Here is a 21438-nt window from a genome sequence, read left to right on the forward strand (position 1 = left end):
AGCGTGGATTTTGACCACAAACCCCTATGAAGATGAACTGATGGTTCTGAATTCTTGAGAGAGATTTTTTTTCAGAGAGACAACTTTTGTAAATGTATTGTTCTGTCTGGTAAGATTTATTTTACATTCACTTATCTTTTTTTTTTTTTTAATTAATTTTATTTATTTTTGGCTGCGTTGGGTCTTTGTTGCGGTGAATGGGCTTCTCACTGTGGTGGCTCCTCTTGTTGTGGAGCACGGGCTCTAGGCATGTGGGCTTCAGTAGTTGTGTCATGTGGGATCAGTAGTTGTGGCTTGCTGGCTCTAGAGCACAGGCTCAGTAATTGTGGCTCACGGGCTTAGTTGCTCCGCGGCATGTGGGATCTTCCCGGACCAGGGATCGAACCCGTGTCCCCTGCATTGGCAGGCGGATTCTCAACCACTGTGCCACCAGGGAAGCCCAACATTCACTTATCTTGAAAGTCCTAGCTTTATTGATGAGGTCTCCTATTAGATTCCCTGCCTTTGATGGGCCTTGGATTTCATCTCTCATTTGCAAAGGCTGGCAGCAGAAACTCTGATGGTGAAAGCAGCATACCTCACAGGGTTCCTAGTTTCCCTTTGTTTGAGGGTTTTGTGACTTCCTTGCTTTTGTGCCATCTTGCTGATAAATTTATCCAGCGTAGAATGCAGGCTTCATCCAGCATTTTAATTGTTTTCGTTGGAAGGATCCTTCATGACATCTAATCGACCATCATTCTGCCAGAACCAGATGCTCCCCAGCTATTCTTCCAGGTCCTTCCTGCATCACATGGGTCCAGTGATCCCTTCCTTCTGAAAACTTGTATAACATCTAGTATATCCATGAAATGTTTGTAGCAATCCTTGGTTCCACTAGGCTGTATGCAGTGAAGCATCCTGGGCTTTTCAACCTAACAAACCAGGAGTTGCATTTTGGTTCTGCTATTTCTTATGAAATAGCAGATGAAGTTCCATCTCACTGAGCTTCAGTTTCCTAATCTGTAAAATGGGCTTGACAATCCCTACCTTTCAGTGCTCTCACGATGAGCAAATAAAATCGGGTCTGCCCCTGCCATGTGCTGGATCTGAATCAGGAGAACAAATAGAGGCCATAGACCATATGCCTTAAACATGTAAAAGTCACAAATGAAGCTCATAGTTATATAAATTCTACCTTGACAAATATTCCTTCATAATGACAAAAAACAGTATGTAAAGCTCTGATTTTTGTATAGCTAACGCCAGCAAAATGTCAAAGACAACTAAACTTTATTATTGCACATGTCTGGATATAATGTTGATGGATTAGTGATGTTCAGATGGGCATAACATACATAACATAATTCATAAATTTACATGTTTGGTCTATAAAATTTATTTTTCTTGCCTTCATTTCAGCAAAATTTTGAGATGTTGTAATCAACATTATCACATAATTTGTGTTCTGTTAAGAGTGATGCCAAAATAGACCATTATTCTTGAATCACTGTAGTTCTTAGATTTTTTTTTTATTTTAATTAATTTCATTTGGGAGAAACTTCTGTTGAGTTTTTATTCAATTCTGCTGAGGCAGAGCAACTGGAATTATCAAAAAATATTCTTAAAGCCACATTTAGAATCAGGAATAAGTATAAATTTTACATACCAAGTTCAAACATTGTAATGAGGTTTCATATGATAGTTAGAATTAAGCGGGAAAATTATTAAATATTTTAATTTCATATGGATCACCATCTTTTATGTTGCTGTTTTCACTTCCTTAAAACAATATCTAGATCCATATCGTACTTACTTGATTTTTCTTTTTCCAAGAAAAAAATATAAAGAAAACAAAATAGCATCTTGCTCAGTCAAAATTATACCTCAGTCTGCAATGGCCAGAAAAATAATTTCTGTGGAAATCAACTTCAGGATTGTTTGTATGTAAATCTTCTCTTTCATGGTCCACAGACATTTTTGTTTCCTTATTTGAATTTTATTTTATTGGAATATCATTTTTGTTGCATATTTCATGTGTGGCTCCTTTAGTTTAGAAAGGTCCCAGAGATATTTAAAATAATAAATACGCATTTTTAATCCCTTTAAAAGTGAAATAGCCAAACTAGATTCTTTTCTTTTTTTTGTAGGCTTTTGCTAACAACATCCCATAACATATATCTGTGGACAGCTCAGGTTCAAACCTAATGTCATTTCCCACCAAAGATGGGATTTGCTCTGTATTTGAGGACCTTCTGTTGTTTCGCTGATTTCTTTCAGTCATCTTGCATCTTGCCTAAATTTTACCTAAGTGTTTAATGATAGTTATTTGGCATTCCCATTGCAAGAATAAGAGTAGTTTGTGGTCAAATTTGATATGTGTTTCAGGAAGATATCCCACATTGGGGAAGATTCTGAGGATGTCATATATAATCTTTGAATTGTTCCAAAGGAAGGCATCAATTCTCCTAGTAATTGAAACCATGTGCTGCCATCTCCAGCTCTAAGAATGCTTTTGGATTTTTGGACAAATCCTGACCTTGTATTAGTTTTCTGTTGTTGCCATAACAAATTACCACAAATTTGATGGCTTAAAAAAGAAGATAAATTGATTATCTTACAGTTCTGTAGGTTAGAAATCTCACATGGGTCTCACTAGGCTAAAATCAAAGTGTCGATGGAGGCTCTCTGGGGAGAACCTGTTGCCTTTTCCAGCTTCTGGCGGCCACCTACAGTCCTTGGCTCCTGGCCCACTCCCTCCATCAGCAGAGCCAGCAATGTTGCATCTCTCGACCCTTCTTCGTAGTCACATCCCCTTCTACGGCTCCCTTCCGCTTTTAAAGGTTTTTAAAGAAAATTTATTTATTTTATTTATTTATTTTTGGCTGCGTTGGGTCTTCGTTGCTGTGCGCGGGCTTTCTCTAGTTGCGGTGCGTGGGCTTCTTATTGTGGTGGCTTCTCTTGTTGCAGAGCACGGGCTCTAGGCGCGCCGGCTTCAGTAGTTGTGGCTAGTGGGCTCTAGAGCGCAGGCTTAGTAGTTGTGGCGCACGGGCTTAGTTGCTCCACGGCATGTGGGATCTTCCCGGACCAGGGCTCGAACCTGTGTCCCCTGCCCTGGCAGATGGATTCTTAACCACTGTGCCACCAGGGAAGTCCTCTCCCTTCCACTTTTAAGAACCCTCGTGATTACATTAGGCCTACCTGGATAATCAAGATAATCTCCCTATTTTAAGGTTAGCTGATTAGCAACTTTAATACCATCTGTGACCTTAATTCCCCTTTGCTGTGTAACCTAACATATTTACAGGTTCTGGTGATTAGGACATGGACATCCTTGAGAGGCAATTATTTTGCCTACGACAGACTCTCAAATCATGTTATCACAAGCTTGCCCATGGCCGATTTTTGAATCAATGCCTAAATTTTAAGATTATTTTTCTAGTTCTTAAATCAAAGACTGTATTATTATAATAAAGTAAAACTGATGGAATGCTCCATTGTTTCAACTTCGTCACCTTCTTCTGCAGATCAACACTCCGTATAATGCTCGTCATTCAGTGGGACTTGTCACCCTGGTACACCTACCTGTACTGAGTAACATTTACTTTTTAAAAACATCCTATGTGTCTTTGTTTTTTTCACTTTATTGCTCATTAAAGTACTAATATCCTTCAGATCCTCCATCCTAGATACAGTGGTCATTTGTTTCACTACTTTGTATCCATCTTACATGTTCGGCCAAAAGAAGTTTACCCTCATCTTGTATAAATATTGTCTTGCATGTATGGAAAGCATCCTTATGCTTGACTGAATATTAGACGCTTATTTTTTAAAGAACATCACCCCAGTGTTCTAAATTGACCTTTATCTGTAATTGCTTAATACCAACAATGGTTGGCTATTAATTCAGCCAATTTACAGTTCTAGTAATTGCATGTGGGTTGTGTACCAGTGATGTTTTATGTGTTTTAGATTGAGAACCTAAGTGTTCTCTTTTACCAGGACCAAGCATGGTCCGTCCTGCATGAGACAGTGGCTTGGTGTCCGACCCAGTGTCAGGCACGTGGCAGATACTCTCTAAATGACGGGTTATACTTGACACAGCAATTTGTGGCCCGCTCTCTTCCTCCCCATTCTATCCATGCCTCTGCCTACCAACACCTCACCAGACTCCTTGCTGGTCTCTCACTGTCCCCTCCCTTGCTTTTCATGCCTGTGTCTTTGGGTTCATCTTAACATACCTAAAGGGCACCTCCTCTTCTGTGATGAGCTACAGATTCTGGACAGGGAGGTGACAGCACAATGCTGAGGCAGGAGCCTGGGCTGGGAAGCCGGAGATAGCTGCAGAATCAGCATGTGCTGGGAGTGTGTTGGAAATGCAGAGTCACCCCGGCCCCACCGAACTGCAGTAAGATCCCTAGGTGATCTGCAGACACCTGCAGAAGAAAGTCAGGGAGGCGCTGTCTTAGAGACTTTGTCCCCCAGCCTCACCACTTGTACTTTGTATTAGCTCGAGCTGCCGTAAAAAGTACCATAGACGGGGTGGCTTAAACGACAGAAATATATTTTCTCACAGTTCTGGAGGCTGGAAGTCCAAGATCAAGGTGCCGGCAGGGTTGGTTTCTTCTGAGGCTTCTCCTCAGCTTGCAGAGGGCCACCTTCTTGCTGTGTCCTCACATGGTCTTCCCTCTGTGCACGCACACCCCTGGTGTCTCCCTCTGTGTCCAAATTTCCTTTTCTCGTGAGGGACACCAGTTAGATTAGATTAACTGTCTTGTTTAGACTTAATCACCTCTTTAAAGACTATCTCCAAGTACAGTTATATTCAGAAGTGCTGGAGGTTAGGGCTTCAACATGTGAATTTTGTGAGAGATGCAATTCAGAACAATGACGCCACTTTAAAGAAGAGGCAACTAAGGTTCAGAGAAGTGTGTGACGGTCCACAATCACACTGCAGGCTGAGAGGTGAGAGCTTCATCTCCGACAAGCCCTCTGGAGTGGCAGGGAGGACAGTGTGAGAGACCAGGACACGGAGTCTGATGTCTCAGCTTTGCTCCCCCTACTTCTGTGATCTTTGATAAATGCCTTAACATCCACAGACCTTAGTTTCCTTTTCTGTGAAATGGGGACAGTAAAAGGCTGTCGCTCACGAGGCCCTGAGGATTCAGTGAGATCTAGATGGGAAATGCAGATTACCACGCCGAGGCTGGTGGCCTGCTGACCCCACTCTGACAGCCTCTGTGCTTTGCCTGCCATCAAAATCCTCTCTTATTTACTGCTAGCCAGAATGCCCGATTATTTTCCCCAGGTGATTTGCAGTTTAATAGCTGGAAAAACCAAGGGTTTAAAATGGTCGCAGTGGAATTTCAGGCATCAGCTAGCAGGGGCACAGGGCTGTTCTTGGAAGCCGAGTTCGTGACAGGCAGTAAGAGGAAAACCCGCTGACGTGCCCTTCCACCTGGCTGCCTGGGGGTTCGCGCTCCTAAATTATAGGCTGCGCGCAATTTGATTTCATTTCATTCTAAATTGCCCGGACTGCAACCTGGGAGGCCAGGTGGAGTCAAATCAATTCTGCTGTGCAAATATGCCAGCGCCTGCTAACTTTGGGCCGCTTACAAATGAGGCCCAGCTATGGAGTATTAAGGCAATGACCACAGTTTGCCTTTGGGGGTCAAACTAGGCACGAACACAAAATTGTTTTCAAGTGTTTTGCTGTTCAGATTTATGTAGCATGCATTCTGTAAGGATCTACTCTATGCAAAGTGCTTTGCTAAGGCTGGAGCCGGACAAGGGAGAGAACGCGTCTCCCTTCCTGTGCTTGGAGGGGCTCAGAGCAGGAGTGGACATAGCAATGCCGCCTCATGAACGGGGGGTCAAGGTGGAGAGGCAGGAGGCAGAATCACTCTTCTGGGACAGAGGGGCTCCCTTTCTTTTATCCATCCTTTATCCGTCTTTTTTTTTTTTTTTTTGGAGGGGCTGCTTAAAATCCTGCCCCCATGTCTGGCGTCAGGATAGCCGGTCAGAGGGAAGCAGTTCTTTTAATCTGCGCCCAACCCTGGCCTTGGTGGTAAGGCATTCTCCCCAGGTCTGGGGCCGGATTCTTCAGTGTGGTCAAGTTGTCCAGTTTGTGGACTTCCCAGCCCCTCTGTTCCCCTCTGGCTTTTGACTCTATCAGCATCCTCTCTTGCCTCTCAGAATGCAGGGTCCAAAGAGAGAAGGACAGTAGTCATATCCTGAGTCACCGTGGACAAAATGTGGGAGACTCCCCCCTGCTCTGGGTCCCGTCCATCCACCGTCCAGCTGTGGCCGTCACTGCATCTGAGCTGTCCTGCAGCCCCGCCCTGCTTCCTCCCTGTGTGTCACCTTCACATGCCCAGGGCTCCGTAGGCCCCTTGTCGTAAGATCTCCTGCTACACGGGATCTGCTGAACTTATTCACATGAAGCAGTGAATAATTAATAACAATTGCTCCTTTCTGGAGTCCTTGCATTTTAACAAGAGGCCAATGCTTTAATAAAAAAAAAAAAAAAGAGGGCTTCCCTGGTGGCGCAGTGGTTGAGAATCTGCCTGCCAATGCAGGGGACACGGGTTCGAGCCCTGGTCCAGGAAGATCCCATATACTGCGGAGCAGCTAAGCCTGTGCACCACAACTGCTGAGCCTGCGCTCTAGAGCCCGCAAGCCACGACTACTGAGTCCGCGCGCCTAGAGCCCATGCTCCGCAACAAGAGAAGCCACCGCAATGAGAAGCCTGCGCACTGCAACAAAGAGTGGTCCCTGCTCACTGCAACTAGAGAAAGCCCCTGCGCAGCAGCAAAGACCCAACACAGCCAAAAATAAAATAAATAAATTTATTAAAAAAAAATTTTTTTTTAAGGAAGAAAACAAGAAATATAACAGGTAGAATGATAGACCTATAGTTTCTGCTGGAGGGCCTTACGCGTGCCTGCCAAGCACGTGCCATCCTCCTCGCGTGACTCAAAGGCTGAAGGCCATCAGCCCGTTTGCCGCCTGGTCAGCAACCCTGGTGGGTGGGCAGCTGCAAGCGGAGATGCCTGCTGCCCATTAGAGAAGCTTGTCCACTGGAAACCGGGGATGTCAGCAGAAATGCACAGTGAATCAAAAACTGGAACAAATCGCTTTAATTAGCTAAAACCCAAACCTAATTCAAACAGTATTTCTTCACTGGACCATGAACCAACTTCATTCTCCCCCTCCCCCTAGTTGACTAGTTTCACCCAGAATTGAACCAAGATGGGAATGTCCTCACCGTCTGGTGAGCAAACGCCCCCCATTTCATAGGTGAGGACACGGAGCCCTGAGAGTTGTGGCCCAGCTCAAGGTCATAGGGCACCTAATGGGCCCAGATTTGACTCTTTACTCTGATATCCCCTTACTAATTTCTCCACTGTTCCATGAGACTTGTTGACTCAGAACCTCAAGAGATAGTCCAGGTTATGCCATACATTGTGTATTCTTTTTTAAAATTTGTTTTTAATTTTTGGCTGCGTTTGGTCTTTGTTGCTGCACACGGGCTTTCTCTAGTTGTGTTGAGCAGGGGCTACTCTTCCTTGTGGTGCGCAGGCTTCTCATTGCGGTGGCTTGTCTTTGTTGCGGAGCACAGGCTCTAGGCGCGCAGGCTTCAGTAGTTGTGGCTTGCAGGCTCAGTAGTCGTGGCTCACGGGCTCTAGAGCGCAGGCTCAGTAGTTGTGGCGCATGGGCTTAGTTGCTCTGTGGCATGTGGGATCTTCCCAGACCAGGGCTCAAACCCGTGTCCCCTGCATTGGCAGGCAGATTCTTAACCACTGTGCCACCAGGGAAGTCCCTACATTGTCTATTCTTGTGGTTTTTGTTTTGTTTTTGATTATTTATTTATTATTTTTTAAACCCTTTTTAAAAATTGAAGTATATTTAATTTACAATGTGTTAGTTTCAGATGTACAGCAAAGTGATTCAGTTATTATTATATATATTCTTTTTCAGATTCTTTTCCATTATAGGTCATTACAAATATTGTGTATTTTTGAATCAAGATCCTCTCTTAAACTAAGAAGTTGGTAACCCAAATGGGAAATGAGTGGCTAGGTAGGAATTCTCCCAGCCTTCCATTCCTCCCACAGCCCTAGAAAATCAGAGGGAAACCTTTAAAATTGATTATGATTCAATTTACATTACGATTACTAATATTGTCATTGTCATTATTTGCCTCAATTAATCTACTCATTTTTACTTACTTCTCAAAGGTTATAACAACATTCGGCTAAGTCAGTGGTTCTTAACTGGGGGAGATTTTGCCCCCAGGGACATTGGCAATATCGGGAGACATTTTTGGTTGTCACATTACTGCTAAACAATGCCTAGGACAGCTCCCCCCCAGCACAAAGAATTGTCTGGCCTCAAATGTCAACAGGGTCAAGATTGAGAAACACTGATCTGATCAACACAAAAGCGGATAAAAAATCTCCCGCAAATCCTGCTAGTTCAACAAATAAAACTCTTCCGTTTTCCGTATTTCTCCCAGTCTCCACCCCACTACGTGTGCGTAAAATTTCTATAGTTCTAATCATCATGGCAGGAATACAGTTGACATTCCACTTTTTTTCACTTAATATCGCATCCTGAGCTTTTGTCCCTCATGCCTCATTGTCTCCATAATTACCATTTTTAATGGATGTGATGCAGTCCTCCAAGCAGGTTGACACCCCTTATTTTACCTGACCAATCCAAGTTTCTCATCCGGGGTGGTTACTGAGAGCCTTGCCAGGTGGGCTGCGTGGGGTGGGGAGTTTGCGTGGGCCCTGCTGTGACCATCCTTCTCCTCCACCTGCAGCACAGGCTGATGCCATCATAGTTTTCATTATCAACAGGCCTTTATGAAGCGCCTTGGTGAATATATCCTGGCCCCAGCGGGGAGGGATCTTCATCAGAGATCATCCCACCAGCCCCTGACATCCAGGGCTTGTTGGCTCGAACAGGCAGCATATATGTCAACCAACCATGAAGGCATCCGAAGACTGGGCTGTAGGCCCCAGGCAGAGGGTGCAAAAGCAGATTCTTAGGCAATATTCATGACAGGAGTAAGTGCATCTGGCATGCAAAGACAGGCTGGATTCCCAAAGGGAGTCAGGGCCTTGAATCCTCTCCTCCAGCTGGCTGCAGGCTTCTGGAAGGACATGGGAGTTTAGAAGCGATGGGAAGGAGGCAAGAGCAGCTTGACAGGTCAAGGACTCGGGGTCAAGTGTTCCAGGCTACAGTGGGAGAAAGCTAGAGACTACCGGAGATGTTCCTCCTGAGACCTTCCCGCCACCCTCTCGTCTCACCTCGGCGCCCCTTTCTCTTCCCCCTGCAGGTGTTCCACGAGCAGGGCATCCTCTTCGGCTACCGACATCCACAGAGTTCCGCCACGGCCTGTCTCCTCAGCCTTTTCCAAATGACTAATGAGACCCTCAACATCTGGACGCACTTGCTGCCCTTCTGGTACCTCCCAGCCCCCTTGACCAGCCGCTCATTCATAGCCTGGGAACTGGGGCTTCTTTAAACACAGCTGGGGTGTAGAGAGCTGAGATTCTGTGATGGGATTTGGGGGACTCCCCCGTGGTGCTGGGAGGCGTGGGGTCTTCTGCTGGGGTGAGCTCTAGGACCCAGATTGTAGTAGGATTCGAGGGGCTCCTGGCAGCTCCCCGGTCTTTCCCTGCTCCCCTGCTTCGGGGCCTGATTTGAGAGGATTGTCTTATTCAGTCTTGGAGGCTTTCTGGGTCTTCTGGAAGCCCTGGCTAAAATTCCCTAGCTTGAGCAAGTCACTTAACCTCTCTGGGCTTCGCATTTTCCCATATGCAAAGCAGGATAGTCTGCGCCCTTCCTGGGGTTGCCCTGAGGATTAGGGGATGAGGCATTGGAAAAGGCATCGGGCACAGAGCTGTGGGTGCCTGGGACCACAGCAGCTGTGAGGCATTTGGTCAGGCAGCACTTTAGTGGAGCCAGCCAGGAGAACGCTCCGGCACGTGCACACGCACAAATGGGGATTGCCAGGAAGGTGAGGAGGGACCTGGCTGAGAAAGGTGGGGACCGAAGACCAGCTTCACATACCTGGTGCCTGTGCATAGCGAGTGAAGGGTGGAGATGGGGTCCTAGTATACGAGAGCTGGAAGGACCATGGGGGTCATGCGGGCCACCAGCCGACTCAGACCACCACTGGCTGACACAGATGCGGCCCAGAGAAAAGAGTGACTTGCTTACATCCCCTGGCAAGTTCTGGCACAGGTTGGTCTCTGGACTCCCCCTCCCAATCATATTGAGAAGCCAAGAGAGTAGGAAGGACCCCAGGGTGTGCTGCAGGCAGAGAGGGGCCCGAGGACGGCAGCCTGCCTGGCCAGCAGTCAGAGACAGACCCAGGGCAAAACGCAGGGGAAGGCTGCTTGGTGCCAGAAACGTCGCCAGTGGAGAAGAGGGAGAGCTCAGGCTTGGGGTGGGATAGGACCACCTGTAAAGAAACCCTAGGGCCTGCAGACTGGTCCGGGTGGCAGCAAGATCTGCTCACGGAGGCTGTTCGTTGTTTTAAATTTAAGTAAACTTAAGTTAAAAGTCTAAATGATAATAAATTATAACATTGCAGAAGGGAGTAGAGTCGGAGTCTTCCCCCGGCCCCTCTTCGTCCTCTCTGGAGCTGCCGGGGTGACCTGCTGCTTGTGCATCCTCCCAGAACGCTTTTCTAGAGACTCGAGCATCTGTGACATGTGTGTACACCCAGCACCTGGTTCTTTCCTCCCTTGCTTTTCCCCCAGAGATCTCTGTCTGACCCCCACAGAAGCCTCTCTGGCTTTTGAACAGCTGCGCGGTGTTCCATTTTCTGGATGAACCACAGGCGACTTAGGCTATTTTGAAGTTTGTGCCACTACAAAGTGCCAGCCTGACCATCCCTGTTTGTGGGGCTTGAGTTGCTGTGCGCAGATCCCGTTGTAGCTGTTTTACAGCTGAGACATGCTGGCAAGGGCGCCCCACTGGGCATGACGCCCCTGTACTGCCAGGCCCTGAGAGCGTAACACACAGCAGCAAGGAGGGCTTGGGAGAGCCGGAGAAAGATGCCCCAGGGAAGCGGGACTCGGCAGTAATCTCGAGATGATAAAAGGGTACGTTTTGAAAAATAGCAGATAGCTTAAGCTTGATTTCTGCTGGGACAGGAGGGAAAAGATCACAAATGTAGCCAGAGAATTTAGCGATGCTCTTGGGGTTCCTGCGTGAAAAGCTTTTAGTCCCTTCCCTGGGAGAGTTTGTGGGCAAAGGGCCTGGCTCTCTAGTGGCGGTTTGTGGAAGCGGGCAGCTCTACAAGCAAGAACCCCACGCATGGGTTATAGGTTAGGCAGATCTGACACAGAACTGTGCAGTGTCTCCATGTAGAGAAGAGTCTGGAGGCCTAGGCTTAGCCGAGACTCAGCCGTGGGACCAGGCCCCTCAGAAAAGAGATGGTGATATTAGTGGAGAAATTGCATGGAAGAGGGGGCAGAAAATCGTCCCGTTGTCTTCCAGACTTTCCAGACCCCACAGAGGAGATTGCTTCTCTTTGAGGTGCCCTCCTGCAAGGGGAACTTGGACCAACCACAGGGATGACGACAAGGCCAAATTTGGATCCCATGAGGAATGGTTGAATGCACTGAGGTTTTTTAATGTGACGCTCAGAGAGGCGTGAGGGATTATGAAGACAGCCTTGAGATATTTGATGGGTTTGTTTTCTGTGGTGCTGATGGGGAGAACTAGGGCTGATCCAATGGAGAGAGATTCCAGGGAGACAGATGGAGGCTCAGTGAAACTTTGCAGCACTCAGAGCTGCCTCAAGAGATGGTGAGCTCCCCATCCCTGGAAGCGTGCAAGCTGAAGCTGGAGAGTCACCTGGGCAAGCTGCTGTAAAAGGGATCTGTCACCACATGCAGGGGGAGGGGACTGGACCATTGCCCATCCTGCATATTTCCAACCAAAAAGGACCCCACTCACCCTTCCTCGCTCATGGTATGTCACCAAAGTGAGACCATGTAGGAGCCGGTCATCCCAGGGAAATGGAAGGCAGACAACGGTCGGTTGAGGACGGTAAGAGGAGCCCCTGTCTCGGAGGTTGAGGGTGTCCCCCTGTGTTCCAGGTTCTTCTCGTGGAGGTTTGTGAGCACCCTGCGTGTGACGGACGTCCTGAATGACAGCTACGCCTGGCCTCTGCTCGTGTACATGGGCGCCAGCTGTGTGTACCCCCTCGCATCCAGCTGTGCACACACCTTCAGCTCCATGTCCAGGAACGCCCGACACATCTGCTACTTCCTGGACTACGGCGCCGTCAACTTCTTCAGCCTGGGTACGTCAGGCTCTGCTCTTGTCTCCTCTTCCCTGTGACTGAATCACCTTCCCTTTCCCCTGGGAGCTGGGGCCACCGTGAGGCTCTGGTGGGCTTCCGGAAGAGTCACCGCAATGCCAGTGCCCCTGCCCGGGTGCCTGATGAGTGTTTTATAAGAAACTTGTCCAAAGGCGTGCTGGCAGATATTTAACAACTGGCTCTCTGTGGACCAAAGTCCCAGTCTGTGGCTTTGGCAGGTTTGCTGTGGTGTAAATACTCCTGCCACGGCCAGCTTCAAGCTGCCAACGTCACTGAACACAGGGCTGGGGAGAGATGCGTGGTAGGTTCCCATTACGTAGCCATTCCTCTGTACAGATACAGCGGGTGCATTGACTGAACAGTTGTTGCTCTTGTTAACATGATGCATGTCACTGTAAGTTCATGTCATTCAATTTTTAATGATGGCTGTGTTTAACAGTTGGCTTGCGAGTTCTCTGACACTAACAATCTGCTGTCACAGGCCAGCATGAGCCAACTCCACACATCAGTGCTGGTCTCTGTCGTGCCCCGCAGAGAAGGGGGTGCTCACAGACCCCATCGGTCTGGAGGCTTGTAGGGGTTAGAGCTGCAGTGATAGAGTGAGGGGAGGTGGGGGGTTGAAACGCCCTCCTCCTGTCTCCTCTCCTCTCCCCCAGTTGTGGGCATCCGTCTGTCCCCTTGCATCCCAGCTCTGGCCGCTTCCTCCCTCCTGATCCTGCTCCAGGTGTGAAAGCAAAGTCACCGTCTTCCCTTTGCCCAAGAGGGTGTGTGAGGATCTACTTCCATCCTATTCTCCCACCCCTCTCCCTCTCTCTTCACTAGTAACACACACGTACATACACATACACAAACCCATATACATAGACAACTCTTGTTGCCGAGGTCCCAGCCTCATCCTGACTCTCAGGATCCACGCAGGCCCCGTGGGCTCTCTCTCCAGCCTTTGATGCAGGGGCACCCCCGTGCTCCCCAAACCTCCCCCGCTTCCTCTGGCCCCTGTTGCATCACTCCCTCCTGGTTTTCCTCCCACCCATTCACATGGTCATCCTGCTTCACCAGTTCCCCTTCCTCCGTCCCCCCATAGGTGCGCCAGCTGGGAGTCCATTCTTGGGCCTCTGTTCTTCCGTGGTCAGGCTCCCTGGGAGATCTCCTCTGCGCCCACACCATCCCCCAACACCTCTGGGGGACACTCCCAAACCCCATCTCTAGTAAACTGCTCACCCAAGCTCCACACCACATCCAGCCCTGGGACCGAGACCGTCTACATCCTCCCCGCGCCTGCCCTTGCATCTACTCCCCTTCGAGTCAGAAATCTGTGAATAATCAAGTTCCCCCTGCCTCTCACCCCCCACCCATCCCACTTCACCATCCTGTCTAATCGGTTGGCAAACTCAGTTGAGTTTCTCCTACATACTTTTCAAATCGGCCGTGCCCCCATTGGCTTGGCTCAGTCCCTCACACCTCTCCCCTGGGCTTCACCCAGCTGCCGTGTGGGGTTTCTTCAAGGCCTCTGACCATGGCACCCCTCCCACTTCAACTTTTCCAGGTTCCCAGTTACCTGGGATGAAGTCCAAACTCCTTAACCCGGCAGCTTCCATCACCCTCGATCGCCTGCCCCAGACTCATTTATGATAAGAGCAAGCGTTTTGGAGGCATAACGGCAGGCTCCATGCCGAGCACCCGACCCACATCCCACGTCACCAAGGGGTGGCATAACGCGGGGCTTAGCGGCCTAACTGCACCACCCCCTAATACTTATATGCTCTTAGGCAAGATACAGTTGGCATAGTATCTTCCTCATAGGAGTGTTATAAAGATTAAATGGGTTTTGTAAGTGAAGCGTGTCGGACAGTGCCTGGCACTTAGTAAGCAACAGAAGGTAGAGATTACCACGATTACCTAGTTAACCCTGACAGCAGGCCCCTGAGGTGGGGACCATCATTATACCCACGCTATAGGTGAGAACACTAAAGGTAAGTTACCCAGGTCGCGCAGCTTGTGAATGGCAGAGCCAGGGCCTGGGAGCCTCAGGGCCCCTGCCTGTGGCTTCCTCCAAGTCCCTGGGCCTGGATCCACCTCCATGGAGCTCTGTCTGATTCCTTCATTTCTGCCCCTCACTGGGAACAACTCCCTGAGGACAGCCATGCGTCTTTCACATCTGGTTTTCCAGTCCGTAGCCCAGAGCCTGACATGGGGGTGTTCAGTAAACCTGGAAGGAAGGTCTAGTCAGCCGAGAGAGCCTGTGGGATCCACCTGGGACTTCCTTGTCTGCAGCCATCTCTCCTCCTCCCCGACCCCGTGGAAACCCTCAATCCCTGGAGGGTGGCGTTTGCTCAGCTTCCTCCCCGATGTCCAGCTGTTCCCCTCCCTCTTGGACCTCCCGTGCACTTTCACTAGGCTTTGACCATCTTAATCCCCTGCTCAGAAACCTTCGGTGGGCCCCCTATTGCCTGAAAGGGGACGTTCACTTTCCTTAGTCTGGCATCCAAAGGTGTCTCCTGCTCCCTGGAAAGCCATCCCTGCCCTCAGGCACCTGTAAGAATCCCCTATCTTCCAAGGATGCTTCCAAGGTCAGCCGCTTGACTGCATGCCTGCCCATCCTGAACGCCCACCTCACCCTGGAACCCGCCTGGAGGCACTCACCAGTTTCCCTTTCCACTGCGGTTTTTGGCAGGGACTGAGTCTCCTTCGCTCTTGTATCCCCCATGGAGCTTGGCCCCAGTCAGTACACACAGAGCAGATGCATCCTGGTCCACGTGGGAGCTTCCCCATGGTGTCAGGCCTGAGCCAAGAATCTGTCCCCCTGGAGGCAGTTCCAGCTGAAATCTCACAGGTAGCCTGCAGGAGTGGGGAGCACTGTACCAGGAGTAGTGATTCTTGGCCCTTTCTGCCTGTATGACCCTGGGCACATCCCTGGGCTTCATTAGATTTCACCAGTCACATGGTATCAAAGGCAGAGGTTGAACTTGCATGGCCTGAGGTTGAGTTCAGCCTTGAACTAGCATTCCAGGGTTCTTTGTTTTTGGATAACAGGTGTCCTTAGGCCTGATCTTAGGCTCTGGGCTGACAGGCCTGCAGCTGCCTCTCCCAAAAGGGACCTCAGCAGGTGAGGGTGCCTGGAGAGGCCATCTGGTCCAGGCTCCTGGACACATCTGTCCCCTTTGAAAAGGACAGTGATCTCCCCTGTTCTTTCAAACAAAAGCTGCAGCAGACAGGTCTCTAGAAGGTCCTTCAGTAACCCTTCTCTCACAAACTCCAAAACCTAAAACAAAACAAAATGCTGAGGCTAGCATCTCACGCCCAGCCTCTCAGCTGGCCAGTCCCCCAGCCCGCTGATGTGACACACCTGGCCTCAGCAAGGGCCCTCCCTCATCCCACCCCCCCTCCCCTGCAGCCTTGATTGTTCCACAAGGGACACCCATATCATCAGGCAGGTGAGATGTGTGCACACTCAGAGCAAAGCTGAGCACACTGGGGTGTCATCGTGGACCATAGTTAAAAGCAGGGACTGTTGCTGAACTGCCTGCGTTTGAAGCTTGGCTTTGCTGCTTTCTAGCTGTGTGCCCCTGGGAGGGTTACTAAACCTCTCTGTGCCTCCATTTCCTCATCTGTAAAATGAGGATAAGTGCAGGATTGATGTCAGAGGGTGGTTGTAAAGTTTATGTGAGTTAATGCATGTCAAGCCCTTGGAGCAGTGCTGGGCTCACAGAATATTCTCATGCTGGGGGGGGCGGTGATGGGTGATGGCATAAGCAAGGGTGCAGCAGCAGGACTGCTCGTGGTCTGTGGGGATGATGGGGGGCTCAGCCAGATGGGGGGGTGGGGGGGTTGGTCTTCCCAAGGAGCCCAGACAGTGCTGAGTCCTGGCTTATTGCCCAAGGCTGGTTTTTCTTCCCAGGCTCCGCCATCGCCTACTCTGCCTATGTGTTCCCGGACGCATTGGTGAACACCGTCTTCCATGACTACTACGTGGCCCTGGCTGTGCTGAACACCAGCATTAGCACCGGCCTCTCCTGCTATTCCAGGTACCCGGCTGCTCTGTCTCAGATGGGATGGGGTGCGGGGCGGCGCGGAGCACACAGCTTCCTGGACTGTTGGAAGGGACAGCAGAAAAGACGCTCGGGAGCCTGGGACTCAGTTCCAGATGGACTTCCAGTGGCCGGGCAGGACCAGCTTCACAGGCATACGCCTGTGCAGGCACTCAGGGCCCTGTGATCAAGAGGGCTCCCCACTTGGTTTAATTCCCTGCTGTTGTTGTTTCGAAACACTTAATGAGGTTTGAACAAGGGGGTCCCCCTACTTTCCTTCTGCTCTGGGCTCTACAAGTTATGTAGTTTGTCCTGTGGCTGAACAAGTCACTTACCCTCCTTGAACCTCAGTTTGCTTATCTATAAAATGGGGTCAAGGGAGTTCCCTGGCGGTCCAGTGGTTAGGACTTGGTGTTTTCACTGCTGTGGCCCAGGTTCAATCCCTGGTTGGGGAACTAAGATCCTGCAAGCTGTGTGGTGTGGCCAAAAAAAAAAAAAAAAAAAAGTGGGGTCAACACAGCTACCTTGTGAGACGGATGTAAGGATTACAGGTAATGTATCCAGAACACCTAACACTAGCCTGGCCCATAGGAGGTGCCCCATAAATGGGCCATCTGCTAATAGGGACAGAGGGGGCCGGCCTCTTGATAGAGGCACACCTTGGAGATACTGCAGGTTCGGTTCCAGACAACCGCAATAAAGCCAACATCACAATACGGCAAGTCACACAAACTTTTTGGTTTCCCAGTGCATATAAAAGTTATATTTACACTGTAGTCTATTAAGTGTGCAATAGCATTATGTCTAAAGAAACAATGTATACACCTTTATTAAAAAATACTTTATTGCTAAAAATGCTATCATCTGACAACACAGGGTTGCCATAAACCTTCAATTTGCAAAAACCACAATAAGGCAAAGTGCAATAAAACAAGATGTGCCTATCTGTGTGGTGGGTGATGGATGATATTCAAATGTCCAACACATCCCCAGGGGAAGACCGGTGGCCATGAGTCATGCCCAGCTAACTGGCTCTTATTCCTTCCATTTTTTTCCTTCCACTCAAGGAAGCTCATTGGAGTATGAGTACAAGAGGCAATTTTTAGGATAACTACTCTAGTTTATTCAGCTCTTGGTAAAAATGAACTACCCTAAATTACTTGGGAAACCTCTGGAATGGTGGTATTGGGGTAACATCCCTGTGTAGATGGTGCTGGGAGCTGGGGGCCTTTCATGGTGGGTTAGGAAGAGTGCCAAGGAAGGCTGGTGGTCACCCCTGGCCATCTGTCCCCCTACCCGCGACTCCACTAAGCCAGTTTGAGTCTTCCGAATAGACTGCTGCTGGCCTCATAGAATTCTTATTCCTGGCAGCTGCCAACTCTTCCCTCCCCAGGAGAAAACAGGGAGGGAGAGGTATGCTTCTGCAACTTCCCCGCAATGATTCTGGCTCCAGCTTTCTTTGGGTGACACTTTGGTTTTGTGGGATCCAGAGGTAGGCAAGTTCTCCAAACTTGACAGGTTGGTTTTCTTTAAAAATCAAAGGATAGAGCCTTAAACAGCATCGGGAATGCTTGCCCCAACTTGCCTTCCACTCACCTGTCCTGAGGCAGGTGGTGGGAAGCACAGAGCTGCTTGCCATGGGGTGAGTCTCATTTCCAGGCTCAGTCTCGAGACTGGGCTTTGTGTTGCTTCGTCCCTGGGGTGGGAGTCGGGGGTAAACTCCCCCTTCCCTCTTCCTGGAAGTCAGAGCGCCCCTCCAGCTGTGAGGAGATAGGGTCTGCCCAGAGGGTAGAAAACTGAATCAGACATCATGGGGTTATTATTTCCTTCTCCCCCAATTCCTCAAGGGCTCTGGCGATTAAAAGCTCTTTCTGAAGCGCAACCTCTGTGCCAGGCCAGAGCTGTGAGGGCTGCCACGGATGGGGGAGAGAAGGAGATCGGGTCCATGCCTTGGGTGAGACAAGGCGTAACATACATAGAAAAGTAACACTGATGCTAAAAACAGCCCAAGAGAGATGAAGCGTGGCCCGGAGGCACAGTGCCTGGATGCGAGGGCTCACTGACAGGCCTGGGCCAAAGACACACCTGGATCAGGTGCTTGGACGAGCCACTGTCCTGCCTGGTTAGCTCCTGCGGGGCCGTGTGGCTCTGCTGTTGCGAACTTAGGATCAGAGGGAGGCGAGCACTGCAGACTGGTGGGGCAGGTGGGCTTCACGGGTGGAAGAAACAGTCCCGCCATTCATGATCCAGGACTGCTTTCCCATGAACTCCCAATGCAAATTATTGGAACTTATTATTATTTTTTTAATCTTCCTGAATCACCTATAAGCCATGAGGGTATATTGTTTTCTTCTAGCCAGGAGTCCTCCCTGATTGTTCAGGTACAATGAATGGGTCTTTTTTTCCTTTTTTTGTTTCTTTTTAATTTATTATTTTTGGCTGTGTTGGATCTTCGTTGCTGCGCACGGGCTTTCTCTAGTTGTGGCGAGGGGGGGCTACTCTTTGTTGCGGTGCGCAGGCTTCTCATTGCGGTGGCTTCTCTTGTTGCGGAGCTCGGGCTCTAGGCGCACGGACTTGAGTAGTTGTGGCTTGTGGGTTCAGTAGCTGCAGCATGCGGGCCCTAGAGCGCGTGGGCTTGAGTAGTTGTGGTGTGCAGGCTCAGTAGTTGTGGCGCATGGGCTTAGTTGCTCGGCGGCATGTGGGATCTCCCCGGACCAGGGCTCGAACCTGTGTCCCCTGCATTGGCAGGCGGATTCTTAACCACTGCGCCACCAGGGAAGTCCCTGAATGGGTCTTTTGGATGTGACATGCCTGGCACCTTTAGACAAACTTGTTTGGCAGGGCAGGTTGGCCAGGAATCTCTTGAATGTCCATTTGGGGCTTCTCCCTTGTCAATGAAATGGATTATTTCTGTTTATGGGGCGTATCTGTGGCTGTTTCATCCATCCATCTATCCATCCATCTACCTACCTATCCATCTTCCCACCCATCCATCCATCTACCCAGCCATCTATCCATCCACCCATCCACTTATTCAGTTTATCCACCCATCCACCCATCCATCCATCCATCCATCTATCCACCCACCCATTCATGCATCGATCTACCCACCCAACCACCCATCCTTCCATCAATGCATCCAACCAACCACTCAACATTCCTTAAATGCCTGCCATGCTCCGAGTGTCATGTTAAGATCTGGGAATACAGGGGTGAGTGAGGCTCAGTCCTTGTCCTCAGAGAGTGCCCCATGCAGTATGAGAAGCAGACTGCAGACCCTCAAAAAGTCCAGATGGAGTCATCATTTCCTTTAAAGGCCAGAAGAAAAGGCTTTCAGTGTGTAGCATTACAGGATATAACATAAGCAAATAATGATAATACAAAATGACACCTGCTTGGATTCCCAGGCTTCTGCGAAGTGGCCTTAGGAATGAGTATTGAGGAAGGTTGAACACTTTAGCTGGAGAGGAGGGAAGGGCCTTTTGGACAGAGCCAACAGCCTGGACAAGGGCGAGGGCCCGGAGAGGATGGGATGTCATTGGGAGGCAACAAGGAGCTTCAGAATTGCCAGAGCCTGTGGGACTGGAAGCGGGGAGAGAAGCTAGAGGGGGGCTAGAGAGAGGCGGGGGAAATGGAAGCACCTCGTGTGTCCTACAGAGGACTGGCCCTATACTCGTGAAGGACAGTAAACTTCCTAGGAAGACAATTCTGTGGACTCAGCTCCCGTGCCCTGCGGGGCTTAAGTGGGGGCTTGGGGGACAGAAAGGGAGAGAGGGGCAAACGCCACATGCTCAGAGTCAAGGATAGAGTGGGATGTCCCCCCGTGGGCCCGTCCGGCCTCCTTTGCATCTTGTCCGCTCTCCTTTCCATGTGTCGGTGGATCCCTGCTCTTACAAGGCCCGTCCCCTTTGTTTTCATTCTCTGTCTTTGTCTTCAGTGTCTGAGGAGTGAGGAAGGGGACTCGTGTGTGGGGAGAGGCTCTGGCCCTGATTAACTTCAGGAGAAGCAGGTGGAGGAGGGCGAGGGCCGTCTGGGGTCCCGATTTCACAGACTTGCTGTGCGGCCTCTGGCCAATCACGACCTTTAAACAGGGGCATCTAAGAAGATGTCCCTTGGGTTCCTTCTGGTTTGGGCATTCTATGATGTCCGCTTCAGCGCCTTTTCCAAGATTTCTCTCCTTGCCTTCTTCCCTACCCACCAAGCCCACGTCTGCCTCCCCCCTCCCGCTCCATCAGTCCGTGGTATGGCCGGGGGTGGCCGAGAACCACCTCCTTCCCTGAGTGGCAGACCGTGGAGCTCAGGAGTCATGCTTTAGTTATCCACATGCTTCCCAGAGTAGCGTGGTCCTAGTGGCGTTCATTCCCTTACGATACATGTCCGTTAGGAGACGTGGGCTCCCCAACTGGTCTTTCGATCCTTATTATCATGGAATTCAGTTCAAAGGAACACGTTCCAGAAAACTGCTTTCTTGTTCTGCAGTATTTGAGGGGGGGAAATGACAGAACGCGTGACCTCTCTGTGGCTCTCGGAGCCAGGTGAGGGTGACAGAGACCCTGCCTGCTCATACCCGCCGACCACCCGAAAGCCCAGGAAGGCACCACCACTCTCTCAGGAATGTCAGTTACACAGTGTTTGCTGTTCACCACGGGTCACCGTACGCACTTTTCCGTTCATCCATTCAAAGCATCCAACCGTTGGTTTTCCGACACATACTTGCTCAGTGAAATGCCTTGTGGTCGGTGCTGTGAGGGAGAGATGAATTTTCATCCTTGGTGAATAGTGAGCTGTGCTGTGAGAGCCTTGCCGTGGCAGTGTTGTCGTGGCAGCTCAGAGAGGCATGGGGCAGGCCTGGAAGGGGGTTTGGAGGTCAGAGCTGGAGACAGGAGGCTTAGCAGACAGTGGTTCTCAGACACATCTGGAGGTCAGAGGGCTCAGTCAGATGACAGAGTGCTGCTAGGGCCAGGGGCCAGCATGTGGAAATGTCCACATTCCCGCTATGTCACCCACACAACAACCAAACTACCGTAACACCCGCCCCCATCACACATACAGACACACCTCTGCAACAGGATGATGTTTCCAAAG

At 49.8% G+C, this 21438-nt stretch overlaps 1 protein-coding gene and 1 long non-coding RNA gene across 12 annotated transcripts in view; one reads left to right on the forward strand and one right to left on the reverse strand.

The window, feature by feature from the left end:
* The window catches only part of PAQR5 (progestin and adipoQ receptor family member 5), a 90911-nt gene that overhangs the window by 51791 nt on the left and 17682 nt on the right, over positions 1–21438 (forward strand). For 8 of the 11 annotated variants that reach the window (XM_082383480.1, XM_082383472.1, XM_082383474.1 and 5 more), the window contains 3 exons: positions 9323–9450; positions 12102–12307; positions 16224–16350. In XM_082383480.1, the coding sequence (XP_082239606.1) occupies positions 9323–9450; positions 12102–12307; positions 16224–16350 (461 nt within the window). Of the gene's footprint in view, positions 1–9322; positions 9451–10585; positions 10707–12101; positions 12308–16223; positions 16351–21438 lie in introns of all 11 variants that reach the window. The other 3 variants (XM_082383479.1, XM_082383477.1, XM_082383478.1) reach the window with 1 other exon arrangement.
* Positions 132–12095, reverse strand: LOC309624870. The gene is made up of 2 exons (XR_014242184.1): positions 11959–12095; positions 132–9136 (listed from the first exon to the last, which is right to left on the reverse strand). It is a non-coding gene; the product is annotated as an uncharacterized lncRNA (long non-coding RNA).

This window comes from Balaenoptera borealis (genome assembly GCF_965194805.1).
Source record: "Balaenoptera borealis genome assembly, chromosome: 3".
Classification (NCBI taxonomy): domain Eukaryota; kingdom Metazoa; phylum Chordata; class Mammalia; order Artiodactyla; family Balaenopteridae; genus Balaenoptera; species Balaenoptera borealis.